Below are 23,197 nucleotides of genomic sequence, written 5' to 3' on the forward strand. Positions count from 1 at the left end.
TAGAAAAGGGTAGGAGCAAATTACATAGGAAAAATGGTAATTGTAGGAACAATACATGCAGAGGAGGAAGGGGGGTTAAATAAGGCAGGATATGAATGAACTATGTAAAGTTTGACAATGACTGGATGGATTATAAGTGATGTGTAATGTTTGCAAATACAATTGTGTCAGCTTGGTTTGTAATGTATAATGTTTGCAGCTAGAATTGTGTCAGGATGGTTTGCTTTTATTTGTATACATGTAAGACTGACTGTGTCATTTGTGATAATTTAATAAAGATGTTTCTTGATTTAAAAAATCCAGAATCATACAGACCCTTAAAAAAATCAGGCACATCCATGAAAATCAGGGACATTTGAAAGGTATGGTGAACAGTAGTGTTCTCGTACAGAACACACCAATTAACAGTGGAGTAGAGCAATAGGATACTGTACATATTAGAGTAACAGTTAGCTATAATTATGATGCATATAGATACCTGAGGAGACTAGGGATATCAAAAGCAAGGCAGTAGGACCTGGTGTCAAGAAATATAATATCCAATAGGCTTTATGCAAAAGAAAAGTGAAAGGAAAAGAATACTTGTGAGGGATGGAGGTAGGAAGTATAACAGAAAAGAGGAGGGGGGACAGATGGTTGGAGAGAGTAGTTAATAAAGAGTCTGATAATGACAATAATATGGGGTAGGGAAACTGAGGAGACAGGATATATGGAAATTAGAACTGGCTAATAAAGGTGGGAGGACCTAACAGGAGATTTGGAAGAAGCTCAATAGAAGAGAGACAGATAAACTCAAGAGAAGGAGGGAAGCTTGTAAATATTTAGGTATGGCAAGTAATTTCTCTTTTAGAAATACCTGTTGCTGTGCTGTCTAGGTGACACATAGCCATTTTGAAACCTTGTTTGGGAGGAGGCCAAATAACAGAATAACAGGGACATTGGAATTAGGCATATAAAGTCTCCTTGCTACATCCCTGCCTACAAGTTACACGGTTAGGCTATGATATTAAAATAACTGATTCATGCAATCAAAGATGACAAATATTTTGTATATTAGATTATTACTAATTTTATGGCTTAACTGTGCTTATAATTGTTTAAACTGAAGAATATGTTGTCCATAGCCAATCTAACTACCTGATTTGCTAGTTACACATATACATGCTGCACACTTAAGAGGGAAATGAGAAATATATATCTGGATACGAATTCCGTACCTTAAAGATGGTGGTAATGTTAAACGATGCATTGTTTGTATGAATATAAATAGTACACTGAAAATTTTGCGGGACTGCATGCGTTGTGGTATAATAGCTAACGATTAAGCAACGCTATTGAACATAACACAACCAACCTGCATTCGTTTTATAGCAAAGTAACTAAATGGGATGCCCAGAAGGATAATATGCCTGTAGTTTAATGCAATAGGTTTCCCGAAAACCGAATATTTGTATTTATATGTATACATAAAATAATGAAACTCTGGTCCAAGCACCTATCACACCTTCTCAAAACATTTTTTTCCTGGATGTACTTAGACTTACAGACATCAAATAAGATTACTTGCTTCACATTTTGTAACAGATACCTGAATGAAGTCCTTTTTGAGAACAGAATTGCTCAAGCTTAAATACATACGCGATTAAACAGTGAATAGGATATTTCCACATAAAGGAAAACTCTTTCAATAATTCCCTGTGATCTGTGACCGGTGGCGTATGGCACCCCTCTCTCTGTCTCTCTCATCCCACAGCAGGACTGGTTTGCCTTGGAGCAGGTGCGTGTGTGTGTGTGTGTGTGTGTGTGTGTGTGTGTGTGTGTGTGTGTGTGTGCGTGTGTGCGCGCGCGTGTGTGTGCGCGCGTGTGTGCGTGTGTGTGTGTGTGTGTGTGTGTGTGTGTGTGGGAGGGGGGTCCCTCCACTGAAGGTTTAGGCTGACAGCCAGCAATTAGCAACACGTTTTCATCTGTCTCTCTGTCTCATTCTCGCTCTACCTCCACAAAGACACGCCTAGAAGAAAAAAGTACAGTGGGTGCTGCCTAGCTGATGTTGCCTAATGACACGTAAGTCTCAAATTGGCTAATGTAATAATTTCAAGCAGGCATCAACAATCGCCCCCTTTAAGTTTTCCCCACGTTTTTTTGGGTGGAATGATGTGAAGTCGGGAGCACATTTTAGCCATAGGGAGAAACTGTTTTGACGGCTGCACGCCTCTCGCTAATAAGCAGAAGGATCATTAAATAAATATATGCCTGATTTGAAAGAACGCAGATCCTTCTACAGCTGCACGGCTCTGGTTGAGAAAAGCCTCCCTAATCTCTATGTGCATTTGATTTTCGCAGGCAAACACACCGATTTTAAACTGAGCTGGCTATTGAGATTGTACAGACAGAACTGTGTGTAAACGTTGTCACATTTAAGACAGTATCTGTTTTTCTACATCTTGAACTGGATGGAAACACATGCTGAAACTTTACTTTCCTCTGTGACAACTGTACAGCATCTTCTGGTGGGAGAGGGAATCAGTGCAGAGATACCCAGAAAGCATTTGGTGGCACATTTCTGCGCTCTGTTGTCTCTATCCTTAGTACTATCCAGCGTTTTATAGAAACTGCAAACACTGTATTAGCAAATCTGAACACATGGAATGCGCATATAAACAGCTGTAAAGAACTGGCTGTGCTTTGTGAGACTTGGATCAAGCAAAACAATATTAAGGAAACTGCACTCTTTAGGGCTGAAAATTACAGAAAGTTATCCTAGAGCTTTGCTGATTTATAGCTTTGAGTGAATCTGCAACTGGAATACTGGGTGCAAATAATACTGCTGGAATTATGCTATCTTGCTGGGACGCTAAGGGGAGTGGTATTCAAAGACTATGAGCTCATTGGAAAGGTGCTGTTGAGAAAAGAGATATTGCAGGGATTAGTACATATATTCTGGATGAGAAACTGAAATATTTATCGGCAGAATGAATGAATAAACGTTTTCCTCGTTGCTCAGGGAGCTACATGTTTAGCAGAATACATTGCCATGGCGCTAGAAAAAACGCCGGATAATTCTGGTGCTACCAGAAAAAATCCTGCGAGCTTCCTGGATCTAGGTGCACTCTGTCTGGATTCGGATATTATATTTGGCTTTACCAGTCATCTCTTGAAAAGGAGGGCTAAGGTGAGTGCAGTATGTGTGTGTGTTGGTGGTGGGTGCAATATGCATACTCATAAATACAAATCAATGATGGTTATTTTATTATTTCTGCACTACAAATCAAATGCAATTAAATAATCTCTGGATCGTTATTCCACTTGCTATTATAAAAATTAAGACGCTTGTGTGATTTTTTTTCGAAACCAACTTAATGTTGCTGCAACACGGGAGTAAACCGTACTGCTTTAATTACTGTTTGTGCGAGAATTCTGACTACTGTACAGCTTCTGGAAGTGGTCGTGTATGGCCAAGTATATATCAAAAATCTTTTCTTATGTTGGGAGTTTTTCCCCAGTAATTCTGGTATTGTAGCGACTGTATGTCGGGGTCTGTACATAGCTACTACTCAGTAGACAGGGGACAGACAGACTTCTGAATCCTAGGGTCTAGGTCTAGGCAGGCAACATCTACGTATTATGTATGTAGTAAAGACCAAGCCTAAATGCTTTTCCAAGACTATATTCCACTTTGCAAAACCCAAGGCACTTTTGGAGGAAACAGTAAGAACACTGGTCAGAAGTGCATTACGCAATTGTCATAATGATAATTCGGTGAATTTCGGTCTGTTCTACCTGCTATAAGGGTTTTTACTTTCAGGAATCCGAAACGATATATGCAGTGCAGATACGGCTTTGGCACAATTTGCAGTGGTGTCTTTAGAGAGAAATGTGTTGGAGCCAAGTACTTAGTTTACAGCACCTGCACCTGCTGGACAGCTCCTTCCTGCTATAAAGCTATAGCAGAGATGGAATGTTGGTACCTATGCAACAGCTTTATATTACATGGAGCATGAAGTTGGGACCCTCAGCTCTAGCTCACTGTTTGGCTTTCTAGTTTTTGGCGTGCCCCCACCCGACCATCCATCGACAACATTTTGTTTCCAACTGTGAAAGTTACTTCATTAGTTAACATTATGTTTCTTCATATAGGACTGTACGCATGTAACGGAGAGCGGAGCTGAAGGGCGCTCTGTTGCCTTAAAGGACACATAAATGTGATTGCTAGATAGACTCAAACTTTTGGGACTATTGTCAGTGTGTGTCTGTCTGTCTACATAGCTGTGCACAGACAGATAGATAAGTAGATAGATCGATTGGTAGATAGATAGATCGATCTATAGAGCCACATATGTAAATATAGCTAGACAGTGAGAAACATAGCTTAGGTTAACTGGGAACAAGAGGGGAACCGCTGCCAAGTGCCAATATGTTTGTCTAAACCGTGAATAAATATATGGAACAGCACAGCGTTGGTTAGCAGTCCTCTGTCACATTTAGAAAACAGAACTGGTGCTTTTCTCGTCTTTCTTCTGTCGTTTATTTCTTTAGTACCTCCTACTTCCACTTCTCTTTTTCTCCATCGCCTCTGTATTGCACATTTAATTCACTGGGCTACCAAGGAAGATGCTAGGATAGATAGAGGGCTACCAAGTAAGGATAGTGTATGCAGGTGTGGACACCGTATACTCTACTGAGGAGTAATTGAACTTAAGACTACTAAGGTCGAGAGCGAGTTAACGGCTACTTGGAAGGCTGACCCAATCCACCTGTATTTTGAAGGTGGATATTATGCAGCTGCTAGTGGTATGAGAAGAGAAGACGCTTCATTGTCCCATACATCAGATATAAATAAACACAGGGCAGCAAAGAACCTCGTGATTGGAAGTTTTAATTATTTAACAACACTGCCTCTGGAATCAAGAATACTGACGATTAATAAACTGGGATAAGTGGAGTTCTGTCTTTAAACTGGTCAATTTACCCACATACAGCCCATATACTCTGCTACTTGTTACATCAAGACAAGGGCGTAGCCAATATTTTTAGACCAGTGTATCAGTTTCCAGAACTGTCCCCCCCCCCCCCCCCAGTATTGAGATGCAGTCTGACTTCCCAGCCGTTTCCACCATTAAAAATATTACTGTGAGCTCTGTAATCAGACCATGAAGCACATATGTTATAATTCTAATTCATTTAGATTGTAGCTATTGTTATAAGAAACATCAGTTTAGAGGACGTTGCTTTCTCTGCCAGCTCGTATTTACTGTTTTATTTTCTTTGGATCTTTTTTTTTTCATCCAATGTTAACTTTGATAATATAAAGTTTACATACATTACCAATGTTAATCACTTAAGAAAAATGTAAATCCTGCCGGAGGAATTCATGCATTGTTAGCTAGGCGAACAAAACAGTCTGATCACCGATGGCAGGTGTGGAATGAAGAGGAGGGAATATTACCAAAAGACCAGCGTAGTCTGGTCCAGACGAATGGTAGAAGATATGAGTATGAGAGAGACAAATGTGGTGGGAAGGGCGGATATGACTGTGACTAGTTAGTGGACAGATGGAAAAGGGTTAAAGATCGACCGAATGGACCCTATTAGGACCACGAGGAGATCATGAAAGAGGTATAGGACTAGTGGGATTAAGGGGTAGTTTGTGAGAGAATGGAAGATAGTTCTGGGGAGATTGGTTGACTTGGGGTAAATTCTGTGTGGAAAGAGAGAACTGACCAGAAGACAGAATTGTAAAGTTTATCAAAAAGTTAAGAAAAAGAATACAAGATACATCTGCTGGGTGTTACTAAGTAATGCTTTCTCTTAAAAGTACTAATTGTATATAATTCACAAGGTTCTAACCTGAGACACTTGTATGTCTGCAGTCCAGATTCAGGCATATTGGGACTATATTATGTCACACAGTGTGCCTTTGGCACGGGAAGGTGCACATCATCTAGGTTGTGGAGGAATATTGCCTTACCACTGCAGCAGTTCTGCGTTTTTCCAGATTACAGTAACCTGGGTTTTTAGAACTGCGCACCAGTTTGTTGATTGCTGGCTTTCACGTCGGAGTTGTCACTGCCAGACATTTCCAGTTTGTACATCGAGCTCCTTTGCTGCTATCTACCCCCAACTAACAATATTTTGTTTTCATTTCTATGATATGTATGTTCAAAAACATTCAGGCCTATATTCAGTAATATAAGATGAATAGTTAAAATAAAGTTAGTTTCTTTGTTAGCACATTTCTACCGTTGTAATTCCATTTCTGTGAGGGAATCTGGAACATTTGGCGTCCTTGTTTTATTTGGCAAAATGTCGTTCTCTTAAAAAATGAATGCACACTGTGGCTTGCGCATGTCTGCGTATGTCTGGGTAGTTTAAAGATCCATATTACTATATTGTGCAGCCCGGCTGTTCATTTAACATTAAGGATTGGCTTGATAATGAGCTGACGAAACGTAACCCTTCCACGCCCCCCAGTCGGAGTATCTTGTCATCTTTAGTGCAGGGGTGTAGGCAGAAACCGTTTGCTGTTGCCCCCTACCCCATCATTAAAAATCACCCATCTCTCAAATGCTGCCCTGGCTGTGCACTTCAGAAAGGGGCTTTATTTTCAGATGCTGCCACCTGTAGCCATACAAGGATAATTTAGAGTTACATTTTTCTTAGGAAAGCATATTTTGTATAGCAATGTCCAGTAAACAATATTTTAGACAGTTCTAAACAATTATGGACTGTTTGAGCTATAAATTGTCTGAGAGAAGTACAAAAAATTGTACTCGCTTGAGTAAAGTGAGTATTCCTACTAGTTACACCCTTGTTGTAGTGAAACTTGGAATTGTGCATATAACTTTGACCACCTGGTGTATTCCTTTCTGCCAACGCTGTTTCTCCTGATTTGAATAAGGTCTAATCTAAGTACGGTCAAATGTTACTTATGGCAAGGACATTTCAATAGGGTGCCTTCAGCCACGTTATCCACATTAAAATAGTATTTAAAGTAAGAAAGCATCCCTTCTTCTGGTGTTCTATATTATGCTGAAGTAGTAGATACGATGATGAGTAATGGTTACAAGTCGAGAATGATGACTTTGTACATTCCTAAAGATTGTTTACCTAAAACTAAACTTAATGCATCAAGTTCTAGGGTACAAGTCATTGTCTTCCGGTGTTAAGTACTATAAATTAAACATTTGCTCCGCAATTTTCTCCAGAATACTGACCCCACCCTTAACCTCGATTAGAAACTAACGGCACAGGAGCACATCCACGTTTTAATGACTGTTTTGCTGCAACGTCTTGGTGAGCGTGGATGGGAGGGAGGAACCCCTCAAAAGTTAGGGGTTCAATGCTGACAAGGTACAATAATGATTCATTTGTTACTAATACTTTCTGAGAAACATAAAAAAATAGGTGGGCTTGGCTGTTGTCCTGTGAATAGTCTGCAGGTTGTCACAGTGAGTGTTTACTTCGTCTTAAAAGAAACATGTTTAGATTTGTCCACTGCAGTCACTCTACCACTGGTGCATCTACTTCTGAAAAGACCACGAACGCAGACACGCACGCAAGCCCACACACTCACTCGGAGGAAGAAAAGCACGTTAATCCATGCTCAATAAAATGTATGGTAGCACGGCTACTAATCCAACGTACGGGGCTTCGGGCTCCTGCTTTTATAGCACTTTTGTGTTTCACGATGTGTTAACGTTATGAATGGATCCTGAACAGAACGCATTTCAGGCATTTCCCCAAATACATTATAGCTGCTCCTGCTTCTCTTATGTTAAGACTGAGATTCAGGATTCTGTTTAGTTTATTTAAACTATGCACGGTATAGGTATTATTGAAGTTTTGATCTAGAAATGGCAGGTAATATGATCGTAAGACCCCGGAACGCAGACTCATAAGATGGTTTTGTATGTTTTCTGTCGTTCGCTGTAAGTTTTGAGGTCCATTACCTCTGTGTCACATTTGATAGCAATAGCATTTGCCTTTCCTGAGGCAGGTGGCTGAGAAGAAATCGGTCATCTGGCCTATTTCTAAAGCAGCAAATGTTGCAATCTTCTGTTCCTGATCATTCCGCATTATTAATTGGATCTGCAAAACCTCTTTTGTTTGCTACTAAAATAAGTATTTAAAAGGCAGCCCTGACACGTCATCAGTTTGTTAGCTTATGCTGGCAGAACAAATTCACTCTATAACGTATTGTCTATAAAGTGCAGTAGGGGACAGGTTATTTATTAGAGAGGCAGATGTAACCCAAAGCCCCAGGCAGGGCGTTATTTAAGAGCAACTATGGGTTGAATCAAACCCTCCATAAATTTTGTTTTTACAAAACCCATTAATGTCTCCTGTATCGACTAGAATAAACAAGGCTACCAAATGTCTCACTTTTTACTGAACAACTCTGATTTAGGCAGTAGAGTCCCACAAAAAAGTAAGTAAAATGGCAAATATCTTAATGTTCAAGAGAAAACCCCTTCTCTTACCTTCATCTGCAGCATTTTAAACATGATGCACACAGCTAAAACAACTACAATTATGTATCCCCTCTCTACTGGTTGTGCGTGGCTTGCCCTAGAAAGTATCTGAAAAGATGACATTTTTGCTAGTTATTAACATGTTCAGGAGCTTTGCGATCCCCAAATCATTGGAAAATATAATGAAGTACATCTTAGCGGAAACACTCCCTTTACAGATAACAAATACGTAGAACTGCGCGCTATGTCCAACACTGTCCAGTATTGATGTAAGGAGTGTTGAGATAATGTTTTAATCAGAGTGTCAATGGGCAAAAAAAAAAAAAAAAAAGAAAGAAAACCCTCTGGCATAGCACTACCAGAAGATGGCGGTGTAGCAAAAGCAAAGAAATATACTCTTTGGCAGCTGTTGAATCTGTATGAATAGAAAAATAATTCCTGCAGAGCTCAGAAGCTCGGTTGAAATATAATGCAAAGTTTTCCGGAAGAGAATTCTTTATAACTATATTTTGTAAATGGTATGTATGTAGGCATATCAACAAACGGCATTCATTATTCCATGCAATATTAAATCCACGCCTTTTAAAAAAGCTGCCAGATTGTCCTAATTTTCAAAACTCATGTATGTAGCTGCTCTGTGTGTGGAAATAGCATGATATAGCTCTCAACCTTTTATATGCAAAATGTGGAACACTAACTCTCATTATGTTGAACAAATGGCCAAAATGGGGAACACTTCCAAAAAGCTTGCAAACATAACTCAACCTCCTAGCACAGGAAGTCTGGACAAAGCATGACATAATGGGGGGGGGGGGGGGGGCAAAGGCCCAAAAATAGGGATACACTTTAGATATTGCTCTTTCAAAATGATTGAATGACAGAACTTGTGGTAGTGTGCATTGTTTGAAGGATATGAAGTCTGAAACTCAAATGCATATCATTATTTTAGTGACTTTTATTTAACATTTGTTGACCGGGAAAGTCCAACTAGGTTCCACAGAGCCTGTTTTCAGCAGGGACCTGGGGAGAAATGCTCTAGATGCATGTCTTTGGAATGTGGGAGGAAACCAGAGTACCCAGAGGAAGCCCACGTGAACACAGGGAGAACATGCAAACTCCACACAGAAGGCACCCCACCCGAGAATTGAACCGGAGAATCTCTTGCTGTGAGGTGACAACGTTAACCGCTGCACCACTGCGCCACCCAATTTAAGTCTCATATCATCCCAGTGATATGTCAGAAAACCAACAAATTTTATGAGGAACAGACCAAAAATTTGAGGCAAAAATCTGGACATTCTGTGCAAATCTAGAAACTTGAGAGGCATGCTTATAAAAGCTCACAACTCATAAGTTGGCTAAAGTGTGTCACTTTTCACTTATAGAAAATTATTTTGATGATTTAATATGATCCAGTGTATTTATCATGGATTTTAGTCAAAAGTTCTTAACAATGACGGCGTAGCAAACCCTTTCAGTGTGGGGCAATGTGCAGCATGAAATGTTTAGGACTCAAACTGAGGAATGTTCCTCATCGACAGTGGCACAGGAAAATAATTTTCTTGGGTGGCAAAAGCCAGGGTACCTTTTTGACCGGGCTTGTATAGGCCCCAGGGCCGATGTACCTACCTATGAACCTATGAACCTATAATGAAGTGCAGTTGAGAGTTATGTAGTAACCTATAATAATAGAGAACACTGAGAATTTGTACAGGACATTTTTAAAGGGAGTGAAGGAGTGGGAGGGAGAACAATTTCTGATTGTGAGGCTGAACAGAATGGGCGTAGTTAGAGCAGATTAGGAAAGAGTAACATGTCCTACATCCACAGCAGCCCTGTTGAATAACTTATAGGTGAGGGAATAACTCCAGAAGACCAGATGACTTGAGTCAGAAGACTGACAATGGAAAAGTACTACTGGTGAATTTAATATACCATAACCTACCAGAGAGTGCAGCTAGCTACAATACAGTTGTCTCTCAACTTACAAATTATACTTCTGTATTTATCCATTTCCAGTTTGACAACAAGCACCTGCTTTCTACTCTACCACCTCTTCTTACAAGAATCTCATGATCTTACCCCCTTCTGTGAATAAATACTTCTTCATGTTGATCAATAAATTGCCTCCTCTGAGTGTTTATGATGTTTCCTTTTAAACATCTTTATATCCTGAGCTACAAACTGTTGACCTCTTAGAATTTCTTGATGTTGTATGTATGTATGTATGTATTATTTTACGCATTCCTCTGTGTTTATTAACTAGATAGGGGGACTGATTCACATTGGATCTTTTTGCCTACAATCTGGATACACAGCAAAATGAGTATAATACAGTGATGCATATGTATGAGATTTAGCACAATTATTCATATTACGCATGCAGAAGGAGCACCTAAAGTAGAAAATAGAATATGTGTATCATGCAGAGCAACAAATGGTGCTGCAAATAATTTCTAAACAGGGTCAGAGTATAGCATAAACTGGGAAGTTCTGCAAATTATTATTTCTAAGAACCAAACACTGTGCATAAGGGTATTGTAGGTGAAAGTCTTTAAATTATGTTTGCACAGAATTAAAAACAAACATGTTTGTGAGTAATACAACATACTGAACAATTGTACGGTAGAACAACTTCCTAATGAATTAGTGGTTGTAGATTAAATCAAGAAGTCTCAAGAGATATTCACATTCCAGTGTTCTCCAGACATATTGTACAGCAGTGATAACAAACGGAAGATATCTGGCTAAGATAATGGATGATGGAAGAGTGGTCACATACAAACTGCAGTGCCAACCATATTGTAAAGTAGCAGCATTCTAACAAAGGGAAAACAAAGGCAGTGGATAAGTGAACATGGCCCAAGGGTTTTGGGGGCATTGTAGTCTATGTTTATATGTAACTCCTCTGCTATAGGTACACTAATAAAATATATGCACTACAAAGATGAATGAGTAACATACATAGACATACATGCTAAAACTAAGAAGCTATTCTTCAGTGTGAATCAGAATGCAAGTTCTACATAGCACACCACTCCCTGTAGCAGTTATCTCTTTTAAAGACAAAGATATTGTGTCATGTAAGTGCATGTTAAACTTTGCATATACCTATATATGTGACAGCCCAAGTACTACATAGTGAAAAAGGAAATATTTAAAAAGGTTTATGTCATTTGCAATTTTCATTTCAAGAGGGAAGAATGACCAAACTATGGGACTCAGAAAGGACAATGTCCTGGCTGCCTTTAGAAACTTGTTTTTCAGTCTTGTGGAATAGATGGTGTGATGCCTGTGCACTGGCCCAGCAATCAAGGAGCCTCAGTCCTCACCACTAACACCAGTGAGGGGTGTCCATATGGGGAAAGGATAATAAACACACACACAATAAAGTACAATTTCCCTTAAGAGCACACAGAGATCACAGTCAGTCTGGGGCTGGTTTCTCCCTTTATCTCCAGGTCCCCAATAAGACCCCCCCACTGGCACAGCTATAGAGTCCAGATCTCAGCCTAGTGGGCAAGCTAAAACTTCCAGCACCCTCTCTGTCCATGCAGTGCTTCGTGTCCCAGACACTCCTGGGAAAGGCTGGCACAGGCTCTCTAGCTGTGCCCCTTTTCTGCCCAGTCTAAAAGATAGTACCATCTGCCGCCACCCACTAATATCAGTTACTCAAAGGCTCTTCTGAAAGGGTGTCCAATTATTACTGTGCAATATTATTATCCAAATGGTAAGTGTGACTGAAAAGTGAATGCTTATTAGAGTGACTTGGTACAGTATCACTATATACATAAATGTACTGTAGAGCTTAAATTAACTCTACATAAAACAACCACAGTTGAAAGGTTTAAAAAATATTTAATAATAAGTAATAAAAACACAAAACAATACTTCTTGCTACACAGTACTAGTCAAGAGTTCAGAGATCACAGAGAAATGTTTAAAATAATACTGTAGAAAAGTTCTGACATCACAGAAAAACAAACCAGTCTAATCTTCCTATTCCCTAGTTATATCTAAGTGAAAACACAGTTCTAAAATAAACTTACATATAGAAACAGGCAGTGCTGGTGATGTTGGATGTTCTCAAGACAAATGCTCTAATGTTCTCATTCGTTTTGTTTAAATTGATAACACAGAACTGCTTCACATGACATCATTCTTCACACTTCTCTGGTGTTACCAGGCTAACAGAAACTACATTTACATTCTTTACACCTGGTCAGAAACTAGAGCAATAAAGGACATTTATACATGCAAATTATAACCATTAATTCTGGCCTCAAAACAATAGGCAGGATTCCTTCATCCAGACATATCGGCTCCGTATTTTGACATCAAAGACAATCATGAAATGCTTTACTTAGCTTTCTTACAGCAGAGTGCACTGTTGTTACATTTTTGCAGTTCAATATCCAATGCAGTCTTTTCACATTTAAGAGAACAAGCCTGTGGCTTACATTAATATTTACAAATGACAGAATTATCTGTAGAATTCTATATGGCTAGGCTGGCAGCCTTCACCTATCTTCATACATCTCCCCCCCGGAGAACTCAGGCTAGTTTTTCAAGTGACCCTTGAAAATCGTTGCTTGAGAGGGTTAGGTCTATCTGAATATCCCTTACCCCATTCCCTGTCTTGGAGCCCATCTGCATTGGCATTGCTAATCCCACTGCGGTGGTGCACTGACATATCATATGCTTGCAACCCTAGGCTCCATCTTAGCAACGTGGCATTTTGCTGGCTGGCTCTGTTCTTCCTTGTTGGGTCTGTGAGGGGAGCAGCTATGGTACTATAACTGGGGATGAACTTTCTGTAGTACCCTGCTGTCCCTAATAAAGGTTCTGTGTGGACTACAGGAAAGGTTCCCCAGGAATCCACAGGGTTTTCATCCATTGAGTTGTATGGGCATATGGTGAGGGGACCATGCCTGAATGGCTTCTTCTTTGGCAGGTTCTGGCCTGATCTTACCACTCCCCACTTTATGTCCCAGGTAGGAGACCTCTGCCATACCCACCTGACATTTACTTGGCTTAATGGTCAACCCTGCCCTCTGTAGTCTGCCCAGCATCTCCCTGGCATGTTGAAGGTGCTCTTGCCAGGAATGGCTGTAGATGGCAATATCATCTAGGTAAGCAAGGGCAAACCTTCCTGCTCCTGCTAGGATATGATCTACCAGCTTCTGGAAAGTCGCTGGGGAATTTTTCATCCCAAAGGGCATCTTTCTAAACTCATGCAAGCCAAAAGGAGTCACAAAGGCTGACTTCTCTCTAGCACTGGGAGTCAAGGGCACCTGCCAGTAACCCTTGGTAAGATCAATAGTTGTAAGATAATTAGCCCCACCCAGCTGCTCTAGGGCCTCATCTGTCCTAGGCATGGGGTAAGCATCTGACTCTATGTGACTATTTAATTTCCTGTAGTCCACACAGAACCTGGTGCTGCCATCCTTCTTTGGCAGCAGCACCACTGGGGAAGTCCAGGGACTGTTGGACTCTTGAATTACTCCTAGTTCCAACATTGCCCATATCTTCTCCTTTAGAGACTGTTTGACTATCTCAGGCACCCTATAAGGGTTCTGCCTAATAGGCCTTTGGGGTTCTGTATCCACCTGGTGCTGCACCAGGTGGATGCACCCTGGTTTCCCAATGAGCATGTCCCCAAACTCCTGTAACACTGCTAGGATTTCTTGAACCTGGGTAGGAAATAGCTGCTGGGACATTGCTACCCCTTCCACTGAGGTTTCAGTCTGAGCCTCACCGAGGAGAGCAGTCACCATATCTCCCTCAGACTCCTCCTGCAATCCACTGCAAATGCTCAGCACAAGGGCCTTCCTATCATGGTAAGTTTTCATCATGTTAACATGGTACAGTTTTACCCCTGTCTCCTGCCTAGCAGTTCCACCATGTAGTTAACATCACTTACCTTTCTTACCACCTTGTAGGGTCCCTCCCAAGCTGCTTGCAGCATGTTTCTGACAGGAAACAGAACCATTACCTGCTGCCCCACAGCATACTCTCTAGCTCGAGCATTCCTGTCATACCACACCTTTTTCTGTTGTTAGGCTTCTGCCAGGTTCTCCTGGACCAAGCCCATGAGTTCCCTGAGCCTTGTCCTGAGGTTTAGGACATATGCCACAACCGACTCCTTGTGAGTTTCACACTCACCGTCCCATTCATCACAAATTAAATCTAGAGGTACCCTCACCCTATGCCCATACAACAACTCAAAGGGTGAAAACCCTGTAGATTCATGGGGAACCTCTCTGTAAGCAAACAACAGATGGGGCAAATATTTGTCCCACTCCCTCTTAAACTGGTCTGCAAATGCCCGTAGCATGGACTTGATTGTAGAGTTTAACCTCTCAACAAGATCATTAGTCTGGGGATGGTAGGGGTTGGTCTTCGGGTGCTTCACCCCACAGTACTTCCACAGACAAGCCAGCAAGTCTGAAATGAAATTGGCACCTCTGTCAGTCAGTATTTCTTTTGGGAAACCTGCCCTGCTGAAAATCTCTAACAAAGCATTTGCCACCTTTTCTGCCTCAATGGAGGACAGAGCCACTGCCTCAGGGTATTGTGTAGCATAGTCCACTATCACTAGGATATATTTTTTCCCTGTGGAACTTGGGTACTCAGAGGCCATGCAATATCCATAGCTACCCTCTGAAATGGCTCCTCAATCATAGGCAAAAGCATCAAAGGAGCTCTCACCTTGTCTCCTGCCTTGCCTACCTTTTGGCACAGCTCACAGGTCCTGCAGTACTCTGTTACATCTCTGGAAATTCCAGGCCAATAGAGGTTCTGCATAATACGTCTCTTTGTATGTTTTATGCCCATATGACCTGCAAAGGGAATATCATGGGCTATGGATAGAAGTGCCAGATGGTAGGCTCTAGGCACTACCAACTGCTGTACCATCTCACCTTCTAGCTCTCCCTCAGGGTCCACTCTCTATACAGTAACCCTTTGTCCCAATATACATATTCCCCCTTCCCTTGAGAATCAGGTGCCTCACTAGCTACCTGCCTCAGGCCTTGCAGTGTAGGGTCTGAAAGCTGAGCCTGTCTCAACTCTTTCTTTGTAACCCTTCCCATCTCCCCTTCCACAGGAAGTCTGGCATCCTCTGACAGTGGTGCCTCACTGTCAGCCTGGGTACTACTACTCACCTCTACCTTTGCAGTCCCTCTATCCAAGGGAACATCAGTACTCAAAAGCAGCTGTGGCTCACCTTCAGTTTCACTGCTACAGAGTAGCTCCGCCCTGAAGTAACCACCTCACCAGTCCTGGCTGAAAGTATGCAGTCTGTCTGGGTCTCCCCCAGGCTACCAGACCCACATACTTGTCTCCTAGCCTGAATGCGTGTAACTGCATAAGCACATGGTACTGCCTCATCCAAATCCTCACCTATCAGGACATCTGCAGGATGGTAGTTTGGTACCCTTGTTGTCTCAAGACAGCCTACTATTGGCAGTTTGTCTTTCCTACTTACTGGCTCTCTCACCTTTTGCTCCCCACCTTGCCTCTGTGGATATCTGTATGCCACATAGCTTCACTGGTTGCATTCAAAACATTTAACCCTAGGTCCTGGATGTGTACCTGGACTAATGGCTTCCTCTGCTACTTGCAGATTCTGTTGGAGCAGTCTATGCTGCCCACCATGGGTTTCTTTAGACCCATGAACAGTACTGGGGGTCCCTTTCCTGTGCAGGGATGCCCTGCTTGGTAGGTATAGGTCTCCCTTCTTCCCCAACTCATCTGAAGTAGCACATTGTCTATCAGCTAACCTGATCCTCATGTTGTCAGGCAAAGTGCTAAGGGCTTGTTCCCTCACCAAAAGGCCTGCCAGCCCTTCAAAAGTGGTGATGTGACATCCACTCACCCACCTATGAAATTAAGTGCTCAGTTCAGCAACATATTCACACACACTTTCATCTGCCTTGTGTATATGCTCATGAAACTTTTTCCTATACGTTTCAGGTGTTAGCTTAAACAATTCTAACAAGTGATTTTTAACAGCAATATAATCAAAATATTCACAATCAGCAAGTTTAGACAACACAGTTACATCTTTACCATGGAGTAAGGGGGTCATGAACCATACCACAAGGCTTTGGTCAACATTATACTGTTTACAATTATCCTCTCAAACATATGAATGAAACTATCAAAATTATCCCCCTCTTTAAACTGCTGAAGAAATTTACTGACTTTTTGTGCTTCTGGGGTCCAGTTACTCCCTTCCCCATTACCTCCATGACTCTGGCGAAGAGAAAGCATCTCCTTCTCATGCTGCCTCTCCTTTTCCTCAGCTTCTAGGTGTAGCAGTTTCTCATTCTCCTCAGCCTGCAACCATCACAGTTTCTCCTTGTCCTCACTCTCTAAATGCCTCAGTCTCTCAGCTGCTTCTAGTTCCAAATGCCTGGCCTCCAACTCAAGTCTCTTTAGCTCCAGATGGATTTTTTAAGTCCTCTGCAGAAAGGCTGATCTGTCCATTATTTGAGTGTGGTACGTCTCCACTGCCAGTCTAAGCGTCCTCCTGGTTGCTGTTTTCTGATGCAGCTGTGAGCAAAGCTGCAATCATGTCTGCCTTAGTCAGGTTTTCATGCATCAGTCCTCTAGCCTGGCACATCTCAGCCAGCTGGCCCCTTGTTAGCTTTCCGTACTCCTTTGCTGACATGCTGCCTGCTCTCCCTGACTAAGCTAACAAAAGAAATAAAACAATTGTGATCTGAACTCTGAGTATTCACTGCAAGGCTGATTTAGAGTACAAAGACACCTTCAGCGATCACTGTACACAAGCTACAGGAATTCACTCTACCCACACCACTACAAGTCAATTAGTATTTGTCACCCAATTAATATATGGTGTGGATATCCCACCACTGCCAAACAATTAATATGTGACACTTGTGCTCTGGCCCAGAAATCAAGGAGCCTCAATCCTCACCACTAACACCAGTGAGGGGCATCTATATAGGGAAAGGATAATAAATACACTCACAGTAAAATACAATTTCCCTTAAGAGCACACAGAGATCACAGTTAGTCTGGAGCTGGTTTCTCCCTTTCTCTCCAGGTCCCCAATAATACTCCCCACTGGCACAGCTATAGGGTCCAGATCTCAGCCTAGTGGGCAAGCTAAATCCTCCAGCAACCTCTCTGTCCAACCAGTGCTTTGTGTCCCTGCCCATGTAGCTGATGCACACACTTTGAGATAAGAGTTATATACAACCACACAGACACTCCTGGGAAAGGCTGGCACAGGTTCTCCATCTGTGCCCCTTTTCTGCCCAGTCTAAAAGGTAGTACCAGATGCCACCACCCACCAATATAAGCTATTCAAAGGCCCTTCTGAAAGGGTGCCCAATTATTACTGTGCAATATTATTATCCAAATGGTAAGTGTGACTGAACAGTCAAGGCTTATTAGAGTGACTTGGTACAGTATCACTATATACGTGCAATGTACTGTAGAGATTAAATTAACTCTACATAAAACAACCACAGTTGAAAGGTTTAAAAATAAATTAATAATAAATAATAAAAACACAAGACAATACTTCTTACTACACAGTGCTAGTCAAGAGTTCAGAGATCACAGATAAATGTTTAAAAGGTACTTTTCTGTTAGACCCCTACCACTTCGCACTGCTGTGTTTTGCCAGTATTTCAGTAGCGGACACAGATTTATGCATGAGAAGTAAATCTGTACAACTGAGAAACAAGTTTCCATTCTTATGTTATGTGTAAAGTACCATCTTGTCATTGCCGAAATAGCTGAAGTTCACCGTTAAACCAGTACCAGTTGCCGGAGGTTTTCTTTACACATATTTCTCCCAGAAACAAGTTACCTGTGTTTCCTTATATATAAAGTACCATACTGTCATAACTGTCTTGCAATAACGTTTACAGAGGTGGCATCCAGCTGAGTTGCATTACAGACTGTAAGAAGTGCTAGGTTTGAAAAGGGGCCACGCATCTCTACTACTAAGTCACTATCAAACGTCTTTCGATGCAAGTGAGAATTGTCCCTGATTTATGGAGCATTGTCACATAATTACTTTTAGCTTTGTCCCTTAGCCTTCAGAAGTACCATTTATATTAGTGGAAAGGGTGTTAAAGCATACGGGAACATTTTTGTCCAAGGAAAAGAAAAGGCTTTTTTGCATGGAGTCCTGAAATAATATTTTGCCAGTTGCTTGTTCAGAGAAGATGGGAAAAGGTCTACTTGAGGAACTCCCCATAGATGGATAAATATTGGAAGACCCCCAAGATCTAGTTTCCAATAATGAGTCCCTGGTCTGCCCTGGTCCTGCTCAGCAAGTCTGCCACACAGTTTTCCTCTGACGGAATGTAGGATGCCTGTAGAGAGAGATTGTGATGTGAAGCCATATGTCAAGCTAACATGGCTAGAGTGCAAAGGTGGTATGACCTGGTCCACCCTTGCTTGTTGATGTACTGCATTACTGAGGCATTGTCTGTAACCACTTGAAGAGGTCTCAAGGACCAAAGATAGTTCAGAGAGTTGAGTGCCTTGATCATGGCAAGCATATCCATATTTATGTGCTTGCATCTGTCCTTGGTGTCACACACCCCTTGCACTTTTATCCCTCCTGAAACTGCTCCCCAAGCAAAGTCTGAAGTGTCTGTGGTGACTGACTGCTTTGGACTAGGGATGCAGAAAGGGAGACTGGGATTTCAGGATATCTATTGTCTTCATCAAAAGATTTATCTTCTGACAAACCCCAGTGCCGAGATTTGAAAAGTTAAAGGGTGTTGATGCTGGGACCAAAGAGATTTTAGATACTATTGTATCTTTCTCATGTGCAGCCTTGCCAGGGGTATCATGATTATCATAGATGCTATGAGACCCAAAATCCTGAGGTATTCCCTCACAGTGACTGGAGTCTGAGTGAAAAACCTTAGAAATAGATCTAGATAAACATATATTTTCATGGGAAGAAAAGCTCTTTGAACTGAGTTGTCTAACTGACATCTCAGGAGGACAATCCTATGCAAAGGAGTCAAGAAAGACTTTTGAATGGTCTCTTGGAATCTTAGCTTGTGTAAGAGATCTCTTAACAAACAGACATATTCCTGACACTTTGAAAAAGACCCTGCAAAGATAAGCAAATCATCTAAATATGGAAAAATGTGGATACCCTGTAGCCTGCAATGAGCTATAACTGGAGCTAGACACTTTGTGAACACTCTTAGTGCAGCGGATAGTCCAAAAGGCAAGGGAGAGAACTGATAATGTGATCCAGGCACATAAAACCTTAAGAAACATCTGAAGTCTAGATGAATATGGATGCAATGATAAGCATCTTTTAAGTTTGGTGTTGCCAGAAAACCTGACAGAGAAAGAAGAGGTAGCAAGTCATGATGTGACATCATTTTGAATACGGGCACTAACACAAATGTCTTCTTTATTTCTTTGGCACTAAGAACATTCTTTAATAAAAACCCTTTCCCACCTGAGGCAGGAAGAACTGGTTCTATCACTCCTTGGGACAGCATGTAATGAACTGGTGGAAAGAAAAGAGTCTAATCTTGAAGATGAGTAATGACACCCTGGAAAGGAAGAATTTCCTCTCACTGTCATCTGTAACCTAGATAAATGATTTTTAGAACCCATTTGTCTGAAACTATCTGCTGCCAAAGAGAAAATGGAGATTCAGACTTTCTGTAAGAAAAAAAAGAGGCCAGGGTGGAAGGGAGTCACAAGGTCTCTTGAGCAGTCATTCAGACTTGTTGGACTGTCCTTGGTTTTGGGGATTCAAGACTTCTTTTTGGAACCCCCTTGCCATTTCTTCTTAAATGTCTGTTTACTTCTATTTTATTAAGACTGTTCATTCTGATTTTTTTGCCAAAACTAGATGAGGAGATAGAATACTTCTTGGAAAATTTGGAAAAGAGGGCAAAAAAATGATAGAGATTCTCTAGATCATCTTACCCCTTTCATCTCACTTTTTGATTACCTTTAAAGTCTCATTTTTAACATAATCTTCAAGGTTCTGAGAATGCAGCCATGCAAACCTCCTTAAAACAATACCAGTGGCCATAGCCCTAGAAGAAATATCAACAGAGTCATACACACACTGTAAACAATGAGTAGTTATCTATGCAATAGAAGAAATTATGTTATTTAAAATAGATTTTTCCTGACAAGAAGAAAGTGCAGATAAAACATTCCTAATATTTTTACAATTAATCAGAACAAACTTTAACAAATGAGCCTGACAATTCAAATTTCTAAAAATCAAAGCTGCAGAAGCATACATTTTTCTCATCCTTATCAGAAGGAGTGGGATTGGAATTAACTATGTGCTTAGTAGCAGTGGGATCAACTAAAGTTATAGCTGCTGGGAATAATGTACACAAATGTAAATGACCCAGGAACTTTATACATCCTATCTGCCTTCTTAGGGGCAGCTGGCTAATGACTGCAGGTGGTAACACACACATACTATAAAGCAGACAGAGCAAGAGGAATGGGTGTAGGTTCTGGAAAATCCTTCTGTAGCAACTCATAGTATTTTTGAAGGACTGAGAAACCTCAGTGTTCTACCACTGAAAACAATGGCACACTCTAGCAATGGTCTTAGAGAAAGAGAACTCTCCATAAGGAAAATCATACATGGAGCTCTCCTCTGAGTCTAAATCAGACATCTCAGGAAAAAATATATCCTTCTCTGCATCTTCCTGTTCAGATTCAGAATCTTGAATATTTTCAGGACAAGAGAAATCCTTCTTTCTTTTACCAGAAACTACTTTACAAGAAGGATCAATAGCCAGAATTAAACCCTGAGCCAGATATAGTAAACTACTTCTAGCCAAAGAAAATTGAGGAGTGGATACATAATTGGTTTTCTATTTCTTTTTGACAGGAAAAATGGGCCAACTGACTCAAGGATGGGTATAGCATTCTGACTCAACAGGGGAAACTTCCCTGTTCCCTTTCCCAGGATTGACAAGAGTGACTTACGCTTGCTCACTGAGGGCACCCCAACAGCCACAGAGGACGTGGCTAACCACCAGTCCATAGTGGCTATATGTGCTACACCAGAGGGATACGAGGTAAATAATGAGTGGTCTGAGGTACAACAAATAGCCACAGCAAAGACACTCACCTGCAGCTGAGGTAAATGGCTAGCCTGCTGTAGTGACAAAGGCTGTTTGCTTAATGTTTTTCTTTTTTGTGGCTGGAATAAGGACCTGCCATTGGACCGGAAGTCTGTTGTGTCATCAAGCTGAAAATGGTGCCTCTTTCCAGGGAAGACAGACAACAATTGCCAGTAAATACTACCAGTCCTCAAAAGTTTATATTTTGACAGATAAACACAGTAAAATACATTTTAAAACACTATGCCAGCCCCACAAAAGTACAATAAATGCAACTTCTCTGCAAAAAAAAAAAGTTTTCAGTTACTTTATACCACTTTTAAACTGACAGAAAAATCAAGTGCACAGTAAGTTGCAATCTTGAGACAGTCCATTAAAACAAGGCACTCCTAGTTTTAAAATAACTTTATTGAAAAGAAAAGTACTAAAACATAAAAAAAATTAGAAAATGGAAGTTTTTTTCCCCAAAGGGAATTTATCTTCCGGAAGAGGAAAGCACAAGATGACCATCAATCATTGAAAGCATCCTGTCCAGAAGCAGTAAAGCTGAACCTATTTTCTAGTCAGCTCAGCTTGAGCTGCCTGACAGTTTGGGCATGTGGAAGGTGCCCTGAAGCTTTGGAAGCTGGACAGCTGTTATATCCATGGATGATTATAACCCATATATCTAAGACTTCTACAGCAGTGATCAATATGATGAACATCTATGGTTGCTTGTGCTGTTTTATAATATATGTAATCCTGTTTGCTTTTGGTTAGTTCAACACATTTTAGTGAATTGATTGATTATTTTATATTACTGTCATGTCCTAAACCCCAAATACATAAGCATTTTGATTATATATGTACTTGTTTCCTTACCTATAATTATTCTTTTTCCTTTGTTCAAGACTGCTATACAGCTTGTGTTTTTTGTTGTTTCCAAATGGATAGCAGTGTTTGGAATATACTTGTTTAACATCCGTGACTATTGAATATGCATTCCATGCACTTTGAATTTCAGTCGAGCTTTTCTCCCCAGAAGAAATGGGATCTCCTAAGCCAGACACCCCTTCCCAAGAAAATAAATAAATAGATATAGCTAGCTAGCTAGATTGAGCCATTCATCAATCAATATTTAGACAGGCATAGATAGATAGAGAGATAGATAGATAGATAGATAGATAGATAGATAGATAGATAGATAGATAGATAAGTAGCTAATCTATTAGAATATGGTTAAATAAAGAATGGAGACCCAATGAATTCCTTCAGCTTCATATTCACTATCATCCAGCGAATACATATCTGTTATCTTAGGTCTTTTCTTATAATCCAAGTTTTCCATCCTGCTCACCTCTTTTGATTACTTTCTTCAATGTGTCCTCCACCTGGTTGATATCCTTCTTGAATTACAGACTGTTGAAAATGAGGACAGCTTCACGGGTACCCATTACATGGATGGGATTCTCTCTCTGTCCTCTGAATGCTCTCTCTTCAGGATGACTATTCATTGCACTAGGTTTGTCTATATCTTTCATGGGATACCCTGAATGATTCATTCTGAAAATGATTATGATACGTAGGTCCTTATTTATCTCCATTCTTCCTAATTATATACACCAA

General features: G+C 40.8%; 1 protein-coding gene across 3 annotated transcripts in view; it reads left to right on the plus strand.

Annotated features, from left to right (window-relative positions):
- The first annotated feature begins 2,083 nt into the window (after positions 1 to 2,083).
- The window catches only part of KIF26A (kinesin family member 26A), a 620,820-nt gene continuing 599,706 nt past the window's right edge, over positions 2,084 to 23,197 (plus strand). For 2 of the 3 annotated variants that reach the window (XM_044074337.1, XM_044074338.1), the window contains exon 1: positions 2,084 to 3,169. In XM_044074337.1, the coding sequence (XP_043930272.1) occupies positions 3,032 to 3,169 (138 nt within the window). In that variant the 5' untranslated portion in view covers positions 2,084 to 3,031. The remainder of the gene's footprint in view (positions 3,170 to 23,197) is intronic. The other variant, XM_044074335.1, reaches the window with a different exon arrangement.

Source organism: Protopterus annectens, chromosome 6.part0 (assembly GCF_019279795.1).
Source record: "Protopterus annectens isolate FY-2018-M chromosome 6.part0, PAN1.0, whole genome shotgun sequence".
Classification (NCBI taxonomy): Eukaryota; Metazoa; Chordata; order Ceratodontiformes; family Protopteridae; genus Protopterus; species Protopterus annectens.